Source organism: Phragmites australis, chromosome 10, assembly GCF_958298935.1.
Source record: "Phragmites australis chromosome 10, lpPhrAust1.1, whole genome shotgun sequence".
In the NCBI taxonomy this organism is placed as follows: Eukaryota; Viridiplantae; Streptophyta; class Magnoliopsida; order Poales; family Poaceae; genus Phragmites; species Phragmites australis.
The window spans coordinates 757,873-779,788 of record NC_084930.1 but is presented as its reverse complement, the minus strand read 5'-3'; the positions used below and the strand labels follow the sequence as shown (position 1 = coordinate 779,788).

Sequence of the window (21,916 nt, the reverse complement as noted above, 5' to 3'; positions counted from 1 at the left end):
CAAAAATGGTTAAGTTGTTATTTGAGTGGTATTCTAAAGTTCGAGGTGAAATATATCTGATTTCATAGTTTAGAGTGAAAATTTAAGTGGTATTATAAAGTTTAGTGTGAAATATATCTGGTTTTATAGTTGAAAATAAAATTTGATTTAAGTGGTATTATAAAGCTTAGAATGGAACATATCTGATTTAATAATTAAAAATAAAATTTGAAGATTAGATCATAGTTTAGAGTTCTTTGTAGTTTTCCCAAAATAAAAATCCAAGCACACATGCAGCATACATCATGCTTTTTACAACCAAAACCCTCCCTAATGAAAAAAAGCAAAAACAGAAAAGATCCCAACGCTATCCCCTTCTTCTTCGTCAGGTAGGTTCACTTGCCATTCCCCACCGTGCCCTAACCCTAACCGCCCATGGGCAAGGGCCGCCCCCTTGCCGCTGCCGCCACCACCACCACCTCCGGCGGCGGCGTTTCCGTCCCTGAGGCGCCGGTTTTCCACCCCACGGAGGAGGAGTTCGCCGATCCCCTCGCCTACGTCGCCGTTATCCGCCCCCTCGCCGAGCCCTTCGGCATCTGCCGTATCGTCCCGCCGCCGTCATGGTCGCCGCCACACGCCCTCGACTTCTCCTCGCTCTCTTTCCCCACCAAGAGGCAGCCCATCCACCGCCTCATCGCCCGCCCCGCCCCCGCTGACCCCGACACCTTCCTCCTTGACTACCGCCGCTTCCTCAGGGCTTCCTCCGGGCATCGGCGAGGCCGCAAGAAGGGTCTTCCAAAGTCGCCAGCTCTCTCGGATGGTCGCCAGCTTGACCTCTGCCGCCTGTTCCATGCCGTGAAGAGGTTCGGTGGGTACGACGGTGCCTGTGAGGGGAAGCGGTGGGGCGACGTGGTCCGCCTAGTTGATGACAAGGCACCAATGCATGTATCGGAGTGTGCCAAGCATGTGCTTGCACAGCTTTATTACGAGCATCTGTATGAGTACGAGAAGTTCACCAACAGATCGGTGTCACAGGATGGGAAGAAGGGGAAGCAACCAGAGCTGGAATCTGATGATCAACCGTCAGTTTCTGGTTCACAGGATGAAGGGAGGAACAATTCCGATACTGGAGCGATGGATGAGGAGGTTTCAGGTGTTACGAGCCAGAAAAGAAGTGTCATCCGTAGGAAAGCGGGTGGAAGAACTTCTCATGGCCGCCACGGAAATGGTGGTGACATCACTGGAAATAATGTGGCGTCTGCTGGTGCTAGGAAGCGGAAAAGGAGAAAGTCTGACGCTGTGGTTGCTGTGGTCAGTGAGGTGTCTGCTGGTGCTCGGAAGAGGAAAAGAAGAAAGTCTGAGGCTGCGGCTACTGTGGTTAATGAGGCAGTGGATCAGGTCTGTGAGCAGTGTAATAGTGGGTTACATGGGGATGTCATGCTCCTATGTGATCGTTGTGATAAAGGCTGGCATTTGTATTGTTTGTCGCCTCCGCTTGAGAGAGTGCCTCCTGGGAACTGGTATTGCTCAGACTGCATGAACTCCGATAGAGATTGTTTCGGATTTATCCATAGGAGGAAGACTTGCTTGCTTGAGACTTTCCGGCGATTTGACGAGAGGGTGAGAAAGAGATGGTTTGGGCAGAGGAATCCCAGCCGTGTTCAAGTCGAGAAGTAGTTTTGGGAGATCGTGGAGGGGAAGGCAGGGGAACTAGAGATTATGTATGGGAGCGACTTGGATACTTCAGTTTATGGAAGTGGCTTCCCTCGTCTTGGTGATCCGGTCCCATCATCGGTAGATCTGGAGGTGTGGCAGGAGTATTGCTCGAGCCCGTGGAATCTGAACAATTTTCCAAATCTGCCAGGCTCAGTTCTTAGAACAGTCCGGGATAAAATTGCTGGTGTAATGGTCCCTTGGCTCTACATAGGGATGTTGTTTTCATCATTTTGTTGGCATGTCGAGGACCATTGTTTCTATTCAATAAATTATTTACATTGGTACGCATATTTCCTCTGAACTAGCTTCTTGCAAATTGTAAGCATCTGTACCATTTAGTGTTGCCCCATCTATGTCTGCTGGTAGTACTGTTATCTTAAAATTAATTTTGGATAACATGTAAACTTGTTTGTCTGTCATTACGGGGTTAGCAAGAGTCAATGATTGAATTTTATATTGGTGTAGACTTGTAAAGATGTTTAACACTAAGATCATCCAAAGTCAGCTTTCTCATTTTGTAACTCAAAAGAGCTTGGAAGAGATTGCAGAATCCTGTATGCATATAAAGTAACGGCTATCATTTATCGAACTCTTGAGTCCATTATTATGTGCTCAAGCTGTGTAGATCTGCATGTGCACACTCATGTGTTCTGTCCTTCTAGACCTTGCATTTTAACATTTACATATGCGATTTTCATCAGTTGATTTTTTTTTCTGGTTAATAGTTTAGTTTCTTGGGTTCATTGCAAATTTAGAGAGCCTGTTATAAGAAATAACCCCATTTCATTGATTGATCATGCTCTGTTTAATATTTAGCTTGATCAAGACATTGAGTGGTTCATGTGAAAGCTAATCTTTAATTTGACGTGGTCTCCATTTTGAGTATTTATGTGTTATGAGGCATCAGTGGGAGATTGTGCCCCCACAACCCACCTCACTGAGACACATTTACCTTGTAAATAAAAGATACCACCATGATTAAGTACAGTGAAGGTTGTTAGCGCGGAAGGGTTAAGAAATGTAGACTAAGGCACCTGCATTTAATTGTGATAGTAAGCTTGAGTAGCCAACTAGCCACCCTACAAATCGAGGATAGATGAATGCAGGAAATTAAACAGCAGAAAGAGAAAGATGACTCGTGTCGGGTCTATCTACTGTAAGCCTTTATGGCTTTTTATGATGTTAGCATCAGGTTTCATTTGAGATTAGCTAAACTTCTGCCAATGATGAGAACATTTCCTGTTCCCCAGGAGTTGTATACTTACTTGGCCCACATGGCAGTTGCATCCATCTATGCAATAATATCATAGTAATGTTCTTCTACACTCTACAGTGATTTAGCATCGAGACTGATTCAAAAGTTATTGTTTAAAGCAGTTCCCAGTTAATTTTTTAGCTTTTTGTGTAGCAGCACATGCTTGCATGCGCACACTGTAAACGAACAACTCCCCATCAACAATGTAGAGGCATGTTTGAGTGATTCATTGACCTAGTTGAAGTCTGTGCAAGGGTATTTATCATGGTTATGGGTATATCAGGGAATGCCACGAAACATTCTCTGAAAGCACAGAACATGATATATTCTTGAACAGGAAAAAGAGTGTATAGTGTCATATTTATGAATGGATGGAGTATTTGATCTTTTATAAGAAGTTGTAGCAACTTTGTTATGTTCTGCCAATGTTCTGTTATCAAAATTTGAGCATACAGTTAGTCCATGTTGGATTATGATGTGATTATTCTTCGTATGTTTCAGGGGTGCGCCAAAATGTTGGTATGGAGTACCTGGAGCAGAAGCAAATGCTTTTGAGCAGGTAATTTTTTATATTATGTATGTACAAATATCAACCATCACACACTTGGAATACATTACATTATGTTCTTGTACAGCTCCATAAACTTTCATTTTTTCTGTGTTAGGAAATGGTAAGTGGAGTTCATTTTTTACTTTTGTGTCAATCGTGCTATTTTTTTTTTGTCACTACTGGAAGCAGTTGTTATGTTCTAGTCTTCTAGAGTTCCATTTATTTATCCACAACATTTATCTTATGGAAACGACAATGATTATAGTACTATGGTAGTTATAGATGCCTTTTGGTCTACCTATGTATTCGTTTAAAACATTCTTTTTTTGCTTATTTGTTTCTGGAGTATCTTTGGTCTTCCGAATGAGGAGACGTGCATTGAATAATGCGGTCATGTATAGCTTGTGTATATACATTGATGTTAAGAGAAAAGGTATACACAGTGTTACCCTGCGATTTTTTATTATATTTTGAAGAAACAAATAAAAATGCTGCTCATGGTTCTCTGCAAGAATTGCTAGTTCGGTATTATGATTCTTTGATGCCCCTTCCTTCTCAATAATTCTTTTAAATGATTAATAATTGATGCACATGAAGTGAAAATATAGTGATGCTTGGATCTTTATGGTTGAATGATGAAACACGCAGATCATTACGATTGGTTTCAATGTAACATATGGAGTTAGGCAACAATCGAGCTTTTCCATAAAACCTGAGTCTTTATACTCCTGCAGGTTATGCGCCAGGCCTTACCTGATCTGTTTGATGCACAACCTGACCTGCTTTTTCACCTTGTCACAATGCTGAATCCATCTATTTTACGAGCAAATGGTGTTCCTGTTTATAGTGTGATGCAGGTTAGTGGAAGCATTGTTTCCTATCATCTGAAACATTTTGATACACGTGGTATTCATGGATGCTTTTATGACATGATGTTGGCATTGTTCAATGATATGGATATTCTCGTTTCGCCTCTCTATTGTAAATTCTTCTTGTTGCATAATTGCATAAGTATCCTTTTACTGGTTTTGTTCCATTTATCTATGGAGTTTAAGTAACACTGGATTCTCTTAGATCTAAATACATCTAGATTCTAGAGTTTTCAGCCTGATCTTTTTTGTTGGCTTCCTTCAGGAACCTGGCAACTTTGTCATTACTTTTCCTAGGTCATTCCATGGTGGCTTCAATTTAGGTAATTCAGGCCAGTCGTTTTTCCCGCAATTACGATTCTGTACAAATTTTGAGATGCATCATTCAAATTTCAGGTTTAAATTGTGCTGAGGCTGTAAATTTTGCTCCCGCTGATTGGTTGCCTCATGGTGGAATTGGGGCTGAATTATATCGTTTGTACCGTAAAGCGCCTGTTTTGTCACATGAAGAACTCCTATATGTGGTTGCAAAGGTCAGAGAATTCCTATTGAGTATTGCTGCCTTGTCTTCTGTATTAATTTAGTGTGCTTATCATGGTATGATGTTCTTTTGTCACTAGTCAGTGACCCCCCTTTATTGAAAATGTATCTTCTACCATCTTGGGTTTGCGTATTAGAATTTCAACCATAAATTTTGAAGTTAGCTGAAGGCAGTTTCAGCATTCAATTGTTGTCTTAAATGACAAAGCACTAACAATTTGTCATGCAATTTGTTTGGAATTTTGAATAGCATGTTTAACGCCTTGATTGTGTTGTCCAAAGAAAAGGTGGTCATCTAGGGCATTTCTGCGTTAGGGCAGCTGCCATGTAAAGCAAAAAGGCTGCATGGTGTGATTGTTTTAAGCTTTACCACACAAGGATACAAAATTTGATGTTTCACTTGTTGCAGGATAAGTACTAGCTACAGAAATCTTTAGTGACCATGTTACGCTTCTTATTGTTCCATGTCAGGATAAACCATCATTTTGTCCTGTCAAACAATGAAGAACTTTTAGTTTATTAGTTATGGTCCTGGTCCCTAGCACCATGACGCTAACTTCCTCATCCTGTGTTGTAGTGAAAAAAATGGGATGCGTGATTACAGACTCCACTGTTATTTATAGTGAACAACAGTTTTAGTGATGGCCAGGTTTTACATATGTTTTTTTTTGCTACACAATGATCTTATTCTAGTAACTATAACCTGCGTAATGCTAGCTTCTTAACCATAAATCCATATTTCTTATGCTGGATAGAATGGTGTGGACTCTGAGTCGCTTCCCCACTTAAAGGGAGAAATAGAAAGGCTTTTTATAAAAGAGAGAAGATGTCGAGAGGAGTTATGGATTAATGGGATTGTTAAATCCAGTCCAATGTCACCACGGAGTAACCCGGACTTTATTGGAAGTGAAGAGGTAGTCTATCAGTATTCAGTAGTACAGTACATCTTGGTCCTATGTCTTGGTAACTTCATTGGTGTCTTCTGATCAATGTGAAACTTTTATCATGCAGGACCCTACATGCATTATTTGTCGACAGTATCTGTATCTTTCAGCTGTTTCCTGTAACTGTAGGCTGTCTTCTTATGTTTGCCTTGAGGTGTGCCTTTCTTATGCCATTGTTTTGCTTATTCAGTTGTTAACTTAATTCCATCTTTATGTGTTCATCCATTTTTTATTGACATACTGGAGTGTGAGATGTGAAATTTTCAGTTCTCTTTTGGACTACTGAACCCAATATTTCTGATTTTTGCTGGAACAACTTTCAACGAGGCATTTCATCTTATGCAGTGACATTGAATGTCCTTTTCATTAGATTTAAGTCAAGTTTATTAAGAATTATTGCATTTGTTTCTTTCCCAGCACTGGAAGCACCTTTGTGAATGCAGTCCAGAGAAGCATTGCTTACATTATCGCCACACCCTTGCAGAGTTGGGTGATTTAGTTTGCGAGGTCTCTTTGGCTAGTCTCCCAGGGGACAATGTTAAGCAGAACCCGCAATTGCTCAATGACGTTTGTGTGCCGTCTAAAAAGGTTCGATATTAACTAAAATACAATGCTCTGTCCATAATGCTATTTGGTTTGAGTATTTGTATTTAGTTCTCCACTAAACAAAAGTATGTGTGGAATGATTTGCTCATTTTTACATTGTTATTATCATTGTTTCCTTTTGCAACGAGAGCATGACCATCGATATAGTGAGTACAAAATTACACCTCACTAAGGATCAGTCTAGCTTCGTTCTTATCTTTCTCTAACTCGTGCTTTATCTGCTCATTTCCAGGTCAAAGATCGCTATATATCATATGTAGATCTTGCAGAAGAATGGCTCTTGAAATCTGATCATATTCTCCAGATGCCATTCGTAGATAGTGCATATGCCACTGCCTTAGAAGAAGCTGAACAATTTCTTTGGGGTGACCATGCCATGGATTCTGTATGTTCCTTTTACCAAGCATGCCGTGACTTGCCTACAAGTCTACAAGTATTAAATGATTTAACTGTAGTACTGTGTGCTTCCTAGGTCCGGAATATAACACTAAAACTAACAGAAGCTATGAACTGGGCTTTGGGTGTTAGAAAATGTCTCTCCAAAATTGAGGATTTTCAGCTTTGTAAAGGCAATTGTTCTGATAAAGTAAATTATGTGGAGATTGAAGAATTAGTTGCTGTGAGATGTATCCCCTGCTGTGAGCCTAATCTTACAAAACTTCAGGTATGTAACACTGGGTACTCTTGTAGTCCTTATTAGGCCTTAAAATTACTGTGTTGTTTCAATTTTTCCCCTGCTGCAGGTCTATGCAGAGAAAGGAAAAATGCTGATTAGTGAAATAAACATTGCATTGTCATCACACTTGATGGTAAGCATTTTCCAGCTGTTGGTTTGTTTCTTAAGCAAATATATATATTTTTTATATAAAATACTAAAAGTCAGACACTTCTCTGTTGTAGACAACACATTTATATTGCAGCCTGAAATTCCCTTACCAACTATTTCATGGAATTCTTTTTACAGTTTTGCTTCATTGTCATGTTATCTTAGGTCGACAACTTGGAAACATTGTACTCTAGGGTTTCAAAATTCCCAGTTAACCTAACAAAATCATCAACCTTGTCTTGTGAGATCTCTTCTGCAAAGGTATGTGGTGGAAAAGTGAATCATCTGATATTCTTACATATATTTCTATGCTACTGGGATTATCTTCTTCCATTTTAGTCCACATTCATTTTTGAAAATAGTGAGTGTCTTAACTTTTGGAATGTTTGCATCTTCTGTACTATGCTATAGTCTTGGTTGAAGAAAGCAAGAGATTGCCTTGAACAGAATAAACTGGGCATCGTTGACATAGATGTCCTTGATAAACTGAAATTAGAGGTTTGTTTCCTTTGGGAAATTTTCGCTGTCAACTTCCCTTTTGAAGTTCATTCTGATTCATTCAACATTCATATGTTTCTGTATAAACTGATATTTTGAACTGGTGACCGTGGCAATATTCTAAACATTTATAGTTGGTACAACTTCGAGTTCTAGTTCCAGAGATTGATCTTATTTCAGAACTGTGGAAAGATGCCGAATCATGGCGAATGCGTTGTCAATTATATCTCCAAGACTCCCCTGGTCTAAAGGTGGCTATTCCTCCTCTTTTGCCTTTCTTCTATTATATTTTCTTTGAATGAATGTAGATGTGATATTCCTTTATTGTCAATGTTCCAGGAGCTGGAGAGTTTCCTCCTTGCTGCAAATGGTGCCAAGTTCAGCATTCCAGAGCTGAACCTTCTTAAGCAACGTCACTCAGGTGCTTGCTCTTGGGTGAATCATGCTAATAACATACTCGGAAAACTTTATGCAAGGAGTGACTATCACAATGTTATTGAGGAGTTGATAGTCATTCTGAAGGACGGAGAATCACTGAGAGTAGAAGGCATGCTGTGTAAATACTTTTCAATGGATATTGCTGTATTTGCAATCTATGATTACAGTCATTTTCACAAGAGTTACTGTTCTATGCAGTTGATGAATTGCCGATTGTTGAGAAAGAACTAAAGAGGTCCTTATGTAGGAAGCAAGCATCTGAGGTATGCTTTATAAACCTTGTAACTGAGAGTATAAATGCTTGTTAACATTTTAGTACCATTTATTTTGCTGGTGCGCACACAATGAATTCTTGATCACTGGTTTATTGTGCCACCTTAGCTTAATTGTGTTCTATGTCGTAAATTATTTTGTCATGGATTTCCACCCAAGTTTTGCAACAGCAATTCTTCATTCTCGTCTTTAGTTCTGGTCATGTTGTCTTATGAGCCAAAAGTGCAGTTTAAGCAGGATGTTATTATACATTTGTAGTGTCATCTGTAGTGTCCAGCATTAAGACCTAGTAAATTTTTTTGTTGTGTTTGTCTATTTAATATGCCTTCTACTTTTCTTTGTCCATACACGATGTTTGGTATTTCAGAACCATTGTTCAGGGTGAACATATTTTTTTTATGCCTAGGCAGCTGATGAATTGATCATAACATCCATGCATGTAATAGGCTCTTGCAACAGTAATGTCCATGGAGGTGGTTGAAGAAGTTTTGAAAGAAGCTTCCATGTAAGTTAGCTTGATTGGTCAGTCTATGCATATCGTTTAGGATGATTATCTAGTTCTGTCTCACTCTTAAGTTACTACTATGGCAGGCTAACTATTGAAGAGGAGCAACCGTTTGTCGACCTGTCCCGGATGCTCAAAGATGCCACTGCTTGGGAAGAGAAGGCTAGACTTATTCTTGAGCAATCAGCTTCTCTCTCTGAGTATGAAGACCATATGCGGTACTAGTCATGATGATGTGAATTGAGATGTTCTGAGGGTTTTTGAATTGGATGGTACCTACTGAATCTTCCAATTTCAGGTGCTCAGAGAATGTAAGAGTTATCCTTCCGTCTGAACTGCGTATGAAAGCAGAGGTTGATATTGCTAAGTTGTGGATAGACAAATGTCAAACCTATCTGAGACCTAGGTGCAATAAACTTGCATTTGGAGGCTTTCTTAAAGTTGATGATCTCAAGGTTCACAAAATACGGCTCAGTTATATGACTAATTGTTTGTAGTGGGCATCCTTATTTAACTCTGTTCTTTATTCTGTCACAGGATTTAATCAATCAGGCTGCAAGTTCGAAAGTCATCCTTGACACTTCAGCACTTAATTTTGTTCTCAACAATGTCAAAGAATGGGAATGTAATTCACTAAGTTTATTATGCAACTTGGGAACCTTACTTAATTTGAATGTTATTGGCTCTTCAGTTGACCCACTTCAACGAGATTTGGAGGAGCTGCAAGATAAAATGAACGCAGAAATAGAAAGTGGAATATCTCTTGGATTTGAGTTTAGGGCTCTTCATCAACTGAAGGATTCTTTGTTGATGCTTAGATGGATATTGGACGCACTGTCTCGGTGCTGCATGATTCCCTTGTTGGAGGTAATTTGTTCAATTTAGACTTTTTGTACGTCAGAGTCTAAGACAAGATGATAGTTCCATCCTTACCGTAGTACCATAGTATTGAGTTAGTACACATGTACTTGCCGATCCCGACATCTAAATTTGACCTTTCAGGATGTTGATAGATTAATTGAAGAAGCAGTCCACCTTCCTGCCTCTTTGTTGGACTGCTCTTTGGCTAAATTGTTAATGAGGGGTTTGTCTTGGCTAAGAAAAGCACTTAGTTTGCTTCCTGATTCTGAAATATCTGCAAAGTCTAAATTGAAAGATGTTGAGAATATTTTAGCAGAATTCAAGGTAAGTGTTTCGAACTGATCTGTGTTTTCCATTTGCCATGCACTTGTTCTGTTGTAATTTGTTTTAACTACATTATTATTTTTTGCCTGCCGCAGGAAATTGAAGTTCCTTATCCTGTGATGACTGCCAGGCTTGAGGATGCTGTAAACAAACATAAGTAAGATATCTCTATAAAAAATGCTTATGCTAAACATCTCAGCATTCTGGGAGGACATGGAGTTTCGAGTTCTTGCTTCTGTATTTATGTTGAATTACATCACTCCAAATATCTTCACAATCATTACATATTATACGAGCCTATCACACCTTGTTCTGTGCAATCCTTTACTGCACCTGATTAATGTCATAATATTATTTCTTTTGGTGTTGTCATCTGTACTTTTATCATTTAATAAATCTTCCCTCCTTTCAGTTCATGGACAGAGCAGTGTAACACCTTCTTCATGTTGCCTGATCACCAGTCTTGGGCTGGGCTTCTGAGGCTGAAAGTACGTTATTCTTGGTTTGATTGTCTAGATGCTGAATTTCTTACTTTTTTGTGGTTTTGCCAACTTTGTAGCATTCATAATAAAGTCTTATAATTTCTTTGGCGGCATAGCTGCATTTTATTGCTTAGTTGATGCCAAAATTTAGATTCGTAGTGAACTTTGGCCTTTGGAAAATACTTACCCGATAATCCTTTCATTTACAGAAAGCCATCCTCTGCAGAGCCATCCTGCTCTCCTGCCCAGGTGGATCCCCCGGCTGATGTCATCGATATTTCTTATGACGAGGAGGAGATCGATTGGGGCCTTCTGGAGAAAGAGATCGATGAAGAGGAAGAGTTGGAGAAGCGGAAAGGAGATCTTCGGGGTGTGCTGGGGCCGGTCAACAGCTACAACAGGGCCATTGCGTCGGCTGCGCATCCTGGCCCTTACGCTGGTCACCGTTCGGTCCCAGGGAGGAGTATAAGAGGTTCCTTGACTTGTTCAGGGGCAGATAGAGGCGAGGGTCTGGCGGGCTTTATATGCTAACCTCGCGCTAGTCACCAGAGTTAGGGAGGATAGGGCACGTAAGTATTGGGATAGTTAGCCCGATTGGGTGTAACTATTCGGCTTGTAACCTATCCTCCTCATGAATGGAAATTGCTAGGGTCATACGGTGTCCGTCTTCATTCCGGCCCCCTCCCTGACCCTTGCCGATGGTCGGAGGATAAAAATGGAGTCCCGCGGTTTTTCAGATGGATTGGCCTGGACCACTACTTGGAGTTTTTGGGGAAAACTTTCCCGGTGTCGATGCAAAGAATTGGCTCAGCTTGTCGCATCCTGCTCGCTAGTGAGGTTTTTGGCGAGTAGAACGGCCATAGCTCGACAAGTCAGTCGGTGGCAACCAACGCTCGGCCCGAGTGAGGACTTGTGGCCTTATCGTCATATTTTTGGCCGCTCGTACCCCTGTTATCGTGTGGGCATATGGGATGGGGCTTTGCCCCGTTCTGGGGTCTCCAGCTGCTTTGTTGTTTGTCGCCCTGGTCACCAGGTTCGGTAGTGGTCGTCAAGCGTCGCCGTCGCCGTGTCGCCAACTCGTCGCTATCGTGCTCCCGCTGTCCAGCGCCGACGCACCCCACCTCCTCCACCGCTCACCATCGCCGGCCCTACTCCACCGTTGTCGCTGCCGCTGCAGCCGCGCCACGCCAGAGCCACTCACTGCCACCGCCCTACACCCTCCGCCGCCTCTACTCGCCGTTCAGGTCACCGGCTGACGTGTCCCTCTCCCTCACCGCCTTCCTCTCTCTCCATTTCGACGTGGTGAGCATCTTCTTCGGCTAAATCTTCAAATGTGCAAACCCTAGCTCTCTAAATTCGAAATTCATGCAAATTTGCCTCAAATCTCATCAATCTTTTATGCAAATTTGCTTCAATCAGTTCAATTCCATGCAATTTGAGGGCATGTTCATATGTATATGTGCTTAATTGCTCAAATCTTTCAAATTTGAGATGAATTCATTCCAATTTTACTCAAATATCTTTCAAATTCAAGCAAAATCCGAGCAATTTCATGATCAGTTGCTACAATTAGAACCATATCCTTTACATTGATCATGTATTAGGGCATGTTGATCTAATTTGTGGATATTGTGCTCAATTCTTTCGAGTTTAGGTCTATATCATGCAAATTTGCCCCAAATTCATATATCTTTTGATCAATTCATTCAAATTAAAGTCATATTCTTTGAATTTAATCACTGCCCTATCGCAAACATGAATCCATAGCATGTTCGTCAAATTTCTTCAAAATTCTTGCTTAGGATTCATTTTTGGGTCATTATCATGTAACTTTCATATACCCAACGCGATCGCTCATCCTGTTATCATCTATCTATTTGTCAGATGGGTCATGAGTGCACTGACAAGGTTAAGGGCAAGGCCATTAAGCAGCCAAAGAAGAAGTCAAAGGTTCAGAAAGAGTGGGATAGAGCCATTGCAGTAGCTGAGGCAGCAGACACTTAGCGAGGTTTCATGATCCATGATGACTCTCCTACTCCGTGTCGGTCCACCCGCACCCGTCCTACCGGGTGGTTGGGCTCGATGCCATCCGACCAGTCAGGCAGCTGGAAGAGGGCTCATCAGGAGCTTGAGCTAGAGCCAATTGAGGAGGAGGAGCATGCAGAGCAGCAACAGACAGAGCAGCCACAGGCATAGGCAGAGCTCAGGCTTATTGATGTGACTTCTTATAAGTCATCGAAGATTAAGAAGCTGTGTTTTGTGCCAGTCGATGAGTGGTTTCCTGAGGTCAGAGATGAGGGGGTTGATCCTCGGTTCTGGACAGTTCTGCAGGAGAGCTTCCACTCCTATCACATGAAGAAGGTCAGTTTGCGCCAGCACAAGATGCTCAACTGGCGCTATATGCAGTCAGCTGCAGGGGGAGTGAACGTGAGGCAGCACTTTGACGCCTTCCCTGGACTTTCAGCTCTGCTCATTGACGTGGACAAGTATGTAGAGGACTGGGTCAGAGTATTTTATGCCACGGTATGGATTACACCAGAGAGGAACTTTATTCAGTTCATATTCCAGGGTGACACTTTCAGATTATACAAGAACAGTCTACTTGAGGCTCTGGGGGTTCAGGCAAGTTCCAGGTATCTGCACGAGGTTGTTCATCCGAACGCCGAATCCCCTCGTTGTCCTCTAGTTGGTGGCATCTTTCCGACTGATGAGGAGATCATGCCGAAATTCAGCAGAGGTGGAATTGCCTAGGAATCAACGAAGTTTAACTCACCAGATTATCCAGTGATGCAATGATGACTGCACTGGACTAATTATTCCAGAGGCGATTTCAAGTGAAGAAGTCTGAAGCTCAGTTCACCAAATGGTTCGGTGATCATGGTGTGTACACCGGACCAATTCATGATGAGAACAATTTCTTTTGGCAGAGAAACTTCACTCACCGGATGGTTCGGTGAAGGCAAGAAATTAACACCGGAGCAATTTTTCCAAAGAGGGTTGCTTCGGTTGGTTTGAAGGAGTTTCACTCACCGTATAGTCCGGTGATGGATAAGTGTGTACACCGGAGCTTTTCTTCCAGAGAAGATTTTGAGGGTAGAAGAAGTTTAACTCTCCGGATAGTCCGGTGATTGTATTGAAATTATTATCGGAGCATATTTTCCAGAGAGGGTTGCAACAGACAGTTAAGGGACTAGGGCTAAGGGACTAGGGCTAAGTAATAGTGGAGCGCCAAGACTCAAAAACATTCGCAAAAGACCGCTAAGGGACTAGGGCTTTGAAGCTTCAAACTCTGGATAAGCCAACTTAAAGTGCACCAAGCCTTCAGTGGCTAGCGGTCAGACCGACCCTGGGGTGGCGGTCAGACTGGCGGCCAGCAGAGTGTTTCGGGGGTTGGCGGTCGAACCAATGTTGATCCGGCGGTCAGACCGCTCACCAACGGTCATACCGGCCCTAGCGGCGGTCTGACCCCTGTATAGAACCCTCACTTCGGACCTTCTGGTCCCAACTGGCAGTCAGACCGGCCCCATGGCGGTCAGATCACCAGGCCCTGCCGGCAGCACCTTGGAGGGGTCGCCGGTGAGGTTTCCGGCGAGACTCTCGACCAAGGAGGGTACCTAAATGCTCTATAGGACTAGTGGACTGCTTCTAAAGTGACTTAGACTACCTTCACCGAGCTAAACTCAAAATACCCCATGGATTAGACCTAGCCTAGGTTGAGTTTTGGGCCTAAACGACACGGGGGGTCGAATCGAGCTCGGAAACAACAAGAAAACGGTAGGGGATGCCTCACCATAGTGCATTGAAGCTTTCTAGTGGATGGGTTTGCTTCGGAAAGGATTCTATTTGTGGATCAGCTCCCGGAGTGGTGGTGGAGCTTGAGGTGAACGGCAGGTCTCCGACAAGGGAGAAGAGGGGAAGACGCTTGGGGAAGCCCTTTGGAAGCTCGTGAGAGTCCTCTCCTCCGATCTCTGGCCCTCGAACGTGATGATAAGGGAATCCCTCTCTTCTAGTGTTGGGTGGAGAGAGTGAGAGAGTGAGAGAGGCAATCGACCACCTTAAGTCGAGCCTCTGTGTGCTGGCGGTTGGACCGCGTAGGGCGCCGGTCAGACCGCAGCAAGCACACATGGCAAGCCCACGTGGCTGCCATCTGGTGGTCAGACCGCGGGTGATCCCGATTAGACCGCAAGAGGGGTTTTGTGCTGAATATCTTTAAGTATTCCCGCTTTCCCTTCCCTTTTTTCTCCAAAGGATTTAGGGCTTTTCTCAGGAGCTCTAAACCATCTCTAGGGGTGTTTAAAACACCTTCGAACTATACTTGTCAGACAATTACGTAACAACACATGCGATAATGACTAAGCGATGCTTAATTACGGCTTATCATTTTTGGGACGTGACACCTTTCCTGTGTGTTCACAAAATAAACTCAATCCTGTTGCACAAAAGGAGTGAAACAACTGTGTGAGAAACAATTGCTCAAAATTCATGATCTGACAACCCAAAATGCATCATTGTTAACAATTTGCATCATGATAGGTTCGCAAGGTTTGATCATACATGACATCTAGGCATGATTGAACATGCACAAGGAACATTCATCTGTAAAGTCAATATCAACTAATTCATGACTTGGGAACTACAAACGAAACATGTACACATTAAAGATTTTAGTACCTCACTTCACTGTACTGCCTCGATGCCGCAATGGATGACGGCAAGTACAAAATGGGAGCACTATGAAACAATTTGGTTTTAACTTAGGAAGAACCCTCGCTAAATCAGATTGGTAGATGAAGGCAAACATTATTGTATTAGAAAATGAGAGGCAATGCAAGTAGTCTGGTAAAAATTATACGTCTACGCAATTGATCAGGGAAATATTGCAGAGCCTTATCTAGGAAATACGACAAGCACCTTGCGTGTTGCATGCATGAAAACCTAATAAGCTATATAAAACAACAAAAGAATAACACCTAAATCCTACCCCCCAAACATGCATCGGCACAAAAGCCCATCTGGAATTGGTGGATCGGACCACACATGAATTAGATACTCGGATTGAATCACAAACAAACTGATAGAAGAGGTGTCGTCAAGAGCCTGCACTGAGGAAAAGGACATTTTTGAGGGTCGTGAAGTTGAGGTGGCCGCAATGCTTGAGGCAGCGGAGGTCGCATTGTCGGTTTGTGAGATCCTGCGACACGGTTCACCGGCGAGGGTGCACTACCGAATCTAGGCGCCGCGCTCCTAGATTTGGCACTCGTCCCCGCACCGCCGGTCCCAGCTGCCCCAGATCAAGAATCGATCCATCAGAGGAGGGGGGAGGGGGGTGTAGGGGTTTCTGCGTGATGTGTGTTTGCATCTAACGATGGAGCTTCATGGAGACTTCTGGCAAGAAGGTAAGACGAGTAGCAGAGGGCCATGGGAGGGGCAAAACAAGATTGTCGCAAGGTGGCGTCTCACCGGAGAACTCTGAGGGTGGCGTGATAGCAAAGGGCATAGGGTGGCCTAGGGAGTGGAACACACAACACGGTGGCACTCTTCCGCGTTGGCGACGAAGTGGTCGAACGACAGTGTTGATCCACCAATTCCACTGCTGCGGGTCCATACACGGACAATGCTCGAGGTGTGGACGTGAGGCTAGGGTATGCGGTAGCAGCAAGGAAGGAGGGGAGGATGTGCAAGCCGGGGGCAAGCGATGCGGGCGGGTGGTTCGTTGGTTGCAGGATCATGGCCCACCTGCCGGCCCTCCATATGGATTCATGGATTGCGGAACGCAGCGAACCTAGAACGCGAGGTGGAGGGGGAGCAAAAGAAAATTGAAGCGGGATATATGAGCCGTCTAATGGTGCAAGACACGGGATTCAGAGTGGGCGCGGGACTTATGGGATTCAGAGTGAGCGCGGGACTTATGGGATTCAGGGTGGATGTGTGACTCATTAGATATTTTTTTTAAGTAGTAGAGAAGAGAAGTGGCTTCCGTTCGACTCTAGCTCCCTCTTATGCGCCCTTTTGCTAACATCAGCTAACTGAGCCACCTTAGGACCTGTTTGTTTTAGCTGGGAATTTTGAAAAGCAGCTTATAGATTGTGGATTATAAAAAACTGGAGTAAAAAGCTGCATTGTGAAAAACTTTTAAATTGTAGATTCAAAAAACTTTAATGGGTAATTTAGTAAAATAAACTTTCATAATCTATCAAAAGTTGAGAAAAATTAGCTTTTCAGATTCACACAATCTAACAAGCGAATTATAAAAAAACTATAACAAAAAACTGTATGTTCGGATTGTAAAAGCTAAAAGTCAGAATCAAAGTCGAAACAAACAGTCTTACTTGTTGCAACCCGGTCTGCATCTCATGTCCTGTAGCCCAATCTATGACATCTTGATCCAATTCAAGCACAGCTCCCGCACCCCAAATCGCGCTCACTCAATTGGCTTCATTTCCGCTCCAATTCACCTCGAAGGTTCTCGAAGCGTCGGGAGGTTGCGAGGTGACACCACCAAATTTCCTTCTACGCTCTAATCGGTGAGTGGCGTATGCTCTAGGGCTTGTTCAACGCATTTTTCGTTGGTTCGTTGCACTAAAGCTAGGGCTATGGCCACAGCCCTACTGCTTTCGGCGAAATCTAGGGTTTCGTAGAAATGCAGAAGCTCTCGGGGCTTAGGGGCCTCGTGGGGTTCCGATCTCTCGTTGGGTCGACCTCGACGGCCGTAAAGGCCACGAACCCCAGGCCCTCCTCGGATGCTGGGGGTATTACGTATGGGAGCCTCGCCAATCTTTTGAACACAGAAGGTTCTGATTTCGTTTTCGCCTCTCGTTGATTTGAGAAGGCTGCCTTAATTTATGAGCTACATTGATTTCCCTTGGAATTTTTGTTTGGTTGCAGAGAAATTGGTCAAGGAGCAGGCTTCAGTGAAGACTGATCTAGAAATGGCGGTATATTTCTCAACATTTTGCAGCCTTTTTTTTTTTGCCTTGTGGGGAATTTTACTGCAACCAATATAGTTCGCATCATTGAATTGCATGAATTAAAGTTGTCCCTGAGATTTTTTCCTAGTTGTCCCGTCACTATTTTAGTTTCTGCATGGTTTAGATGTGGTGTCTGTTTGGATAGTGCTACTAGCTGAAAAAGTTTTACCGGTTGATCAATGTCAAAATTGCAAAGCTGTATGTTATGTGGATGTGCCAGTTGTATGATCCCTGGTGGTAGGACACATCGATACTCTTCTAGTTTAGCCTTGTTATGGTATTCTATCATGTTTTGTGGGCTACAGAATTCAGTTCCAGGTAGAATAGATGAATTACAGTAGTGCAGTACAGTTCTTGTTAAACTAACTTGGTAGGCTTGCATTACTTAACCATGTAATCATGCCAACATGGAAGAAAAACAATTGTTCAATCACTATTGGCAGCTCACAAGCATAAAATTTTATCATTCGAAGGCTGCACACATTATAGGTAGCCTGAATCTCGTGATTTATTATACTATCTTTGCAGTGTTTCCCTTTCCAGTTTATTTCCCCGGAAGTTAGATATATGTAGTAGCGTTGAATAGTTTTACCTATGAACTGCTGGAATTGGATGGTGTTTAGCAAGCGTTGTCAGTACCAACAGAGTCACGTTCAATAATTTTTTGGATGTATGTGCCCTTTTGAATACGTATTTTTGTGTAAAAGCACTCTGAACATTGCTCACTTGCAAAATCATGGATGTATGCCTCCACCCTCCAGTAGTTTATCTGAAACATGGACGAAATTCCACCTTCCTTTTGTCACTGGATTTTGTTCTGTATGTTCATCAAGAAGGCTAGTCCTGAACTTAATTAAACACGAGACATTGCCCTTAAGGAGTCACTTCTTTGTTACATCAATAAACCTCATTACAGATAGTTCTGTTAAGTTCAGAATCGCAAAGTAGTATCATTACTGCAGTCTACTTTCATGTTACTAATGTTCCAGTGCTGTTATGGACATAGGGTAAATTGACTCAAGTACGAAATGTGTTTATCACCTTGTATAATTTTTTCCTACACCAACATATTACTTTGGTTTTTGTCAGGATTTCTTATTACTGATACATATGGCTTTATATAAATTCAGCATACCAAACTGAGAAGAGCAACAGAACACATAAACCTTTTAGAAGGCCTTCAACAAGCTGTGAATGAAAGTGCAAAGCTTAAGCAGACTGAAGATTCAAAGCTCTTGCAGGGTTTAGATTCGAAGATCTCAACAAAGACCTTGTGCGATCAACTGACTGAAACTCTGCAGCAGCTAGCTAGTCAGACAGAACAAGGTAACATTTATGGTGAAATTTACTCATGCATTGCACACCTGTTATTCAGATCTAAATGGTGAAACAATACACTTGCAGCTGAGGAAGATAAGAAGTTTTTTGAGGAGATACTTGGGAAGAATTCCACAGCTTTAGATGAATTCAACTGCCTGTTGCATGATTTATCAACAAAACTGGAGTGTGCCGAACAAATGATCATTTCAGGTTGGTCAGTCTCTTCACAATTTACAACCAGTACAAGTTAATTACAAATCTTTGTAGAATCTCTGACAACTTAGTAACTCGACACTACTGTTCATATGTTATATACTTCTGTGTGCATTGGTATGATATGTTAATAGACGGAACGATTAACGATGTGCTAAATACTAATGAAATTATTTGACAATACTGTCTCTTGTCCCATTAATTCAGGGAAGCAGGAGAAAGAAGAAATGGATCGGAGTTACAAGGAACGGCCATGTGCAAATGATACTACCATAAAGGAAAAAGGTATAAGTTAGATTTTCTGTACCAAATGATGAATCGGAAATGGTAATGGTCGTGTGCTTAAATTGTATCACGAGTATACAGAAACTAAGTAGCTGGGTATGGGCAAGTTGTTAGAAAAGAACTGCAGCGCATTCAGTCTCAGGCTGAGAATGAATTGAGCGAGGTTAGTAACAAATTCCACTAGATGCTTGGGTCATGGAGGTTTTCGTACTAATGAAATCTGTATAAAATGTAGAGGCTGTTATTGCTCAGAAAAGAGCATGAATTTCAAATAAAATCACTAATGATGCAGCATGAAGAACAATGCCAGAGGCTGCAGGAGGATCTGGAGCTTCAGAAGTCAAAGGTAGTTACTAGTTACTTTAAAATATTCTTTAACGTTGTTTGGTACAGGAGGAGAAGCAAATTGCATTATTACTGTTACAGTGGAAAGTAATGAGAGAAAATCAAGTTGATCAAGAAGTGAACTCTAAGAAGGTTCTGTCCCCTTGCTAAGTTTGATCTGTTGTACATTACTGAGCAATGCATATGTGTCATATATTCAAAATTTTAGTGTATTTATGCAATCTAAGCCTTGAAGAGGAATATACGTAGTTGCATACGTTTTCACTAAGTAGTATCGCTGATAATCTCATTGAATGAATAACTTGTGCAATTTTTTGTTTGTCTAGGTTCTACATCAATCAGAAAATATTTTATCTGGGTTTCGCATTGTCACATAGTCCTTTGCACCCATTTATAGAAGCAATTGTTGTAATAACTTAAATGATACTATGCCACTAAACACTAATGTATTGGACCTTACTCTGATTGGATCGCATGATCCATTTTATAAAAAAAAATTAACTAATGCTTTTTAGTTCGGTTTTTTAGGAAAAGCAAGTACTCCCACCGGTTTTTAATACTTGATGTTAGGATAGCTTTTCTCAGCTTGTCATGTATTAAAACCAGAGGGAGTATAAATCATCCATAACTGTTACAGTTAAGAATTGTAACAGAAATTAAATATATTTTAACTATCAGGTTCATTTCCGAATTTAAATCTTCCATGGAAGTACTGCAGTCTCAACTTGATGTGCACTTTGTCCTCTTTGTAAACATTATATGCTTTTCTTTCCTTTGTATGCACTGAATTATGAAAACCATGTAGGTTTCAAACCGTTTCGTTCTACAATGGGATGCTTTGTCATGTTTAAATTTCCATTTTATTATAACTGTAATTATTTACTGTTTGCCACTTGCAAAAATCTGAAGATAATGTTTTAGTCATACAATGTCTGTGTGCTATTTTCTAGAGGTGTTAGTATCTGCCTTTCATATTTGTCTTCTCGATCCTAAATTTACTAAACCTCTAAACGTAGTACCACCAATTTCTCTAAACAATCGATGAAAAAAAATATTTTGGTTCAGCTATTTGGATTAAATATCTAAGGAAATGGCCTGACAGTTATAGCAGGTTTTAAAAATATGCCAAATACGGCAATCGAATATATTTTGGTTCAGCTATTTGGATTAAATACGGCAGACGAATGAAACCAAGTGAGGAGGTATATATAGGCTAGAGGTCCAAATCTAACCGTTGCCCAACCACTCATTTTTTCTGTGAACACCGGATGGTCCGGTGCACACGTCTCTGTTAACATCGGATAATCCGGTGAGTTAACTTTTTCAGTCTGCTGATTTGACAGTTGCAAGTAGCAGTTGCAAAATGCTCCGGTATTTTTTCATATAGCATCACCGGATAGTCCGGTGAGTTATACTCTATTTTCTCGAAAATACGAAGCTTCTGTTAAATAGTCCGGTGATGATTCCTATAAGTCACCGGACAATCCGATCAGTTCAACTCTGATTTTCTCCAAAAATACCGAGCTTCTATTAAATAGTCCAGTGTATGAACCCTTCAGATCACCGAACAATCCAGAGCATATAACTTCACTTTTCTCTGAAAAAATAATTCTTCTGTTAAATACTCCGGTGTATAGTTCATTCCATCACCATACAATCCGTTGAATTCAACTTGAAATTTTCTAAGAAACGACAAATAGTTTGGTGAGTAAAAATCTTTCTTACACCGGATAATCCGGTGATAACAAATTTCCTAGAACTTGTCCAATCCAATCGACTTTGAGTTCTAACTTCTCAACTTCTCACCCATAGATTTATTTGAGCTACCTAGTGCTAGATTTTCGCAAGTGTACATCCAACTATATCTAGACTCAACTAGATCAATTTTGAAACCATTTCCGCATTTATGTCCTTATTTTGGTGGATGTTGTTTGCAGCGGACAACAACCTGAGTTCCTTTGCTTCAGCTTCTCTAACATAAGCTTCTTATTTGCCCTTTTTCAGACATCTCCTTATTTCTTGTTGCATCTATTTTGTATTTTGATAATAACTCCACATTCACAAATAAGTTTGCTTACACCAATGATACAAAAACATAAGTCACAAATTAGAAATATTA

The 21,916-nt window shown here is 41.6% G+C and overlaps 2 protein-coding genes across 4 annotated transcripts; both read left to right on the top strand.

The window, feature by feature from the left end:
* The first annotated feature begins 321 nt into the window (after positions 1 to 321).
* On the top strand, positions 322 to 10,345 carry LOC133931164 (lysine-specific demethylase JMJ17). Its single transcript, XM_062377977.1, is given in 22 exon segments — positions 322 to 1,976; positions 3,452 to 3,509; positions 4,235 to 4,357; positions 4,635 to 4,692; positions 4,766 to 4,902; positions 5,665 to 5,823; positions 5,921 to 6,007; positions 6,271 to 6,441; positions 6,692 to 6,844; positions 6,932 to 7,123; positions 7,203 to 7,268; positions 7,451 to 7,546; positions 7,697 to 7,783; positions 7,918 to 8,034; positions 8,123 to 8,330; positions 8,420 to 8,484; positions 8,941 to 8,999; positions 9,086 to 9,217; positions 9,298 to 9,454; positions 9,537 to 9,866; positions 10,002 to 10,184; positions 10,280 to 10,345. Coding segments are annotated over 22 exon segments (4,266 nt in total). The 5' UTR covers positions 322 to 414.
* Positions 10,346 to 10,952: 607 nt separating this feature from the next.
* LOC133931165 (synaptonemal complex protein ZEP1-like) lies at positions 10,953 to 20,281 on the top strand. 3 transcript variants are annotated; one of them, XR_009911852.1, is made up of 7 exons: positions 10,953 to 17,457; positions 17,552 to 17,601; positions 18,765 to 18,960; positions 19,039 to 19,164; positions 19,375 to 19,452; positions 19,534 to 19,615; positions 19,688 to 20,281. XR_009911852.1 is itself a non-coding variant. In XM_062377979.1 (6 exons), exons 1-6 carry the CDS (start codon positions 17,307 to 17,309, stop codon positions 19,542 to 19,544), a joined length of 612 nt encoding a protein of 203 aa, XP_062233963.1. In that variant the 5' UTR covers positions 10,953 to 17,306; the 3' UTR covers positions 19,545 to 20,281. The 3 variants fall into 3 exon arrangements, 2 of the variants coding, with proteins under 2 accessions (XP_062233963.1, XP_062233962.1); XM_062377979.1 differs by having other exon boundaries at positions 19,534 to 20,281; XM_062377978.1 differs by having other exon boundaries at positions 10,953 to 17,190; positions 17,270 to 17,457; positions 19,375 to 20,279.
* Positions 20,282 to 21,916: the final 1,635 nt, after the last annotated feature.

Bases quoted from the DNA above. Each gene is read 5' to 3' on its own strand.
- LOC133931165 (XM_062377979.1), top strand. From the start codon at position 17,307: ATGCAGAAGCTCTCGGGGCTTAGGGGCCTCGTGGGGTTCCGATCTCTC. The intron at 17,602-18,764 runs GTATATTTCTCA...ATATAAATTCAG, and splicing joins AGACTGATCTAGAAATGGCG to CATACCAAACTGAGAAGAGC. The intron at 19,165-19,374 runs GTTGGTCAGTCT...CCATTAATTCAG, and splicing joins CGAACAAATGATCATTTCAG to GGAAGCAGGAGAAAGAAGAA.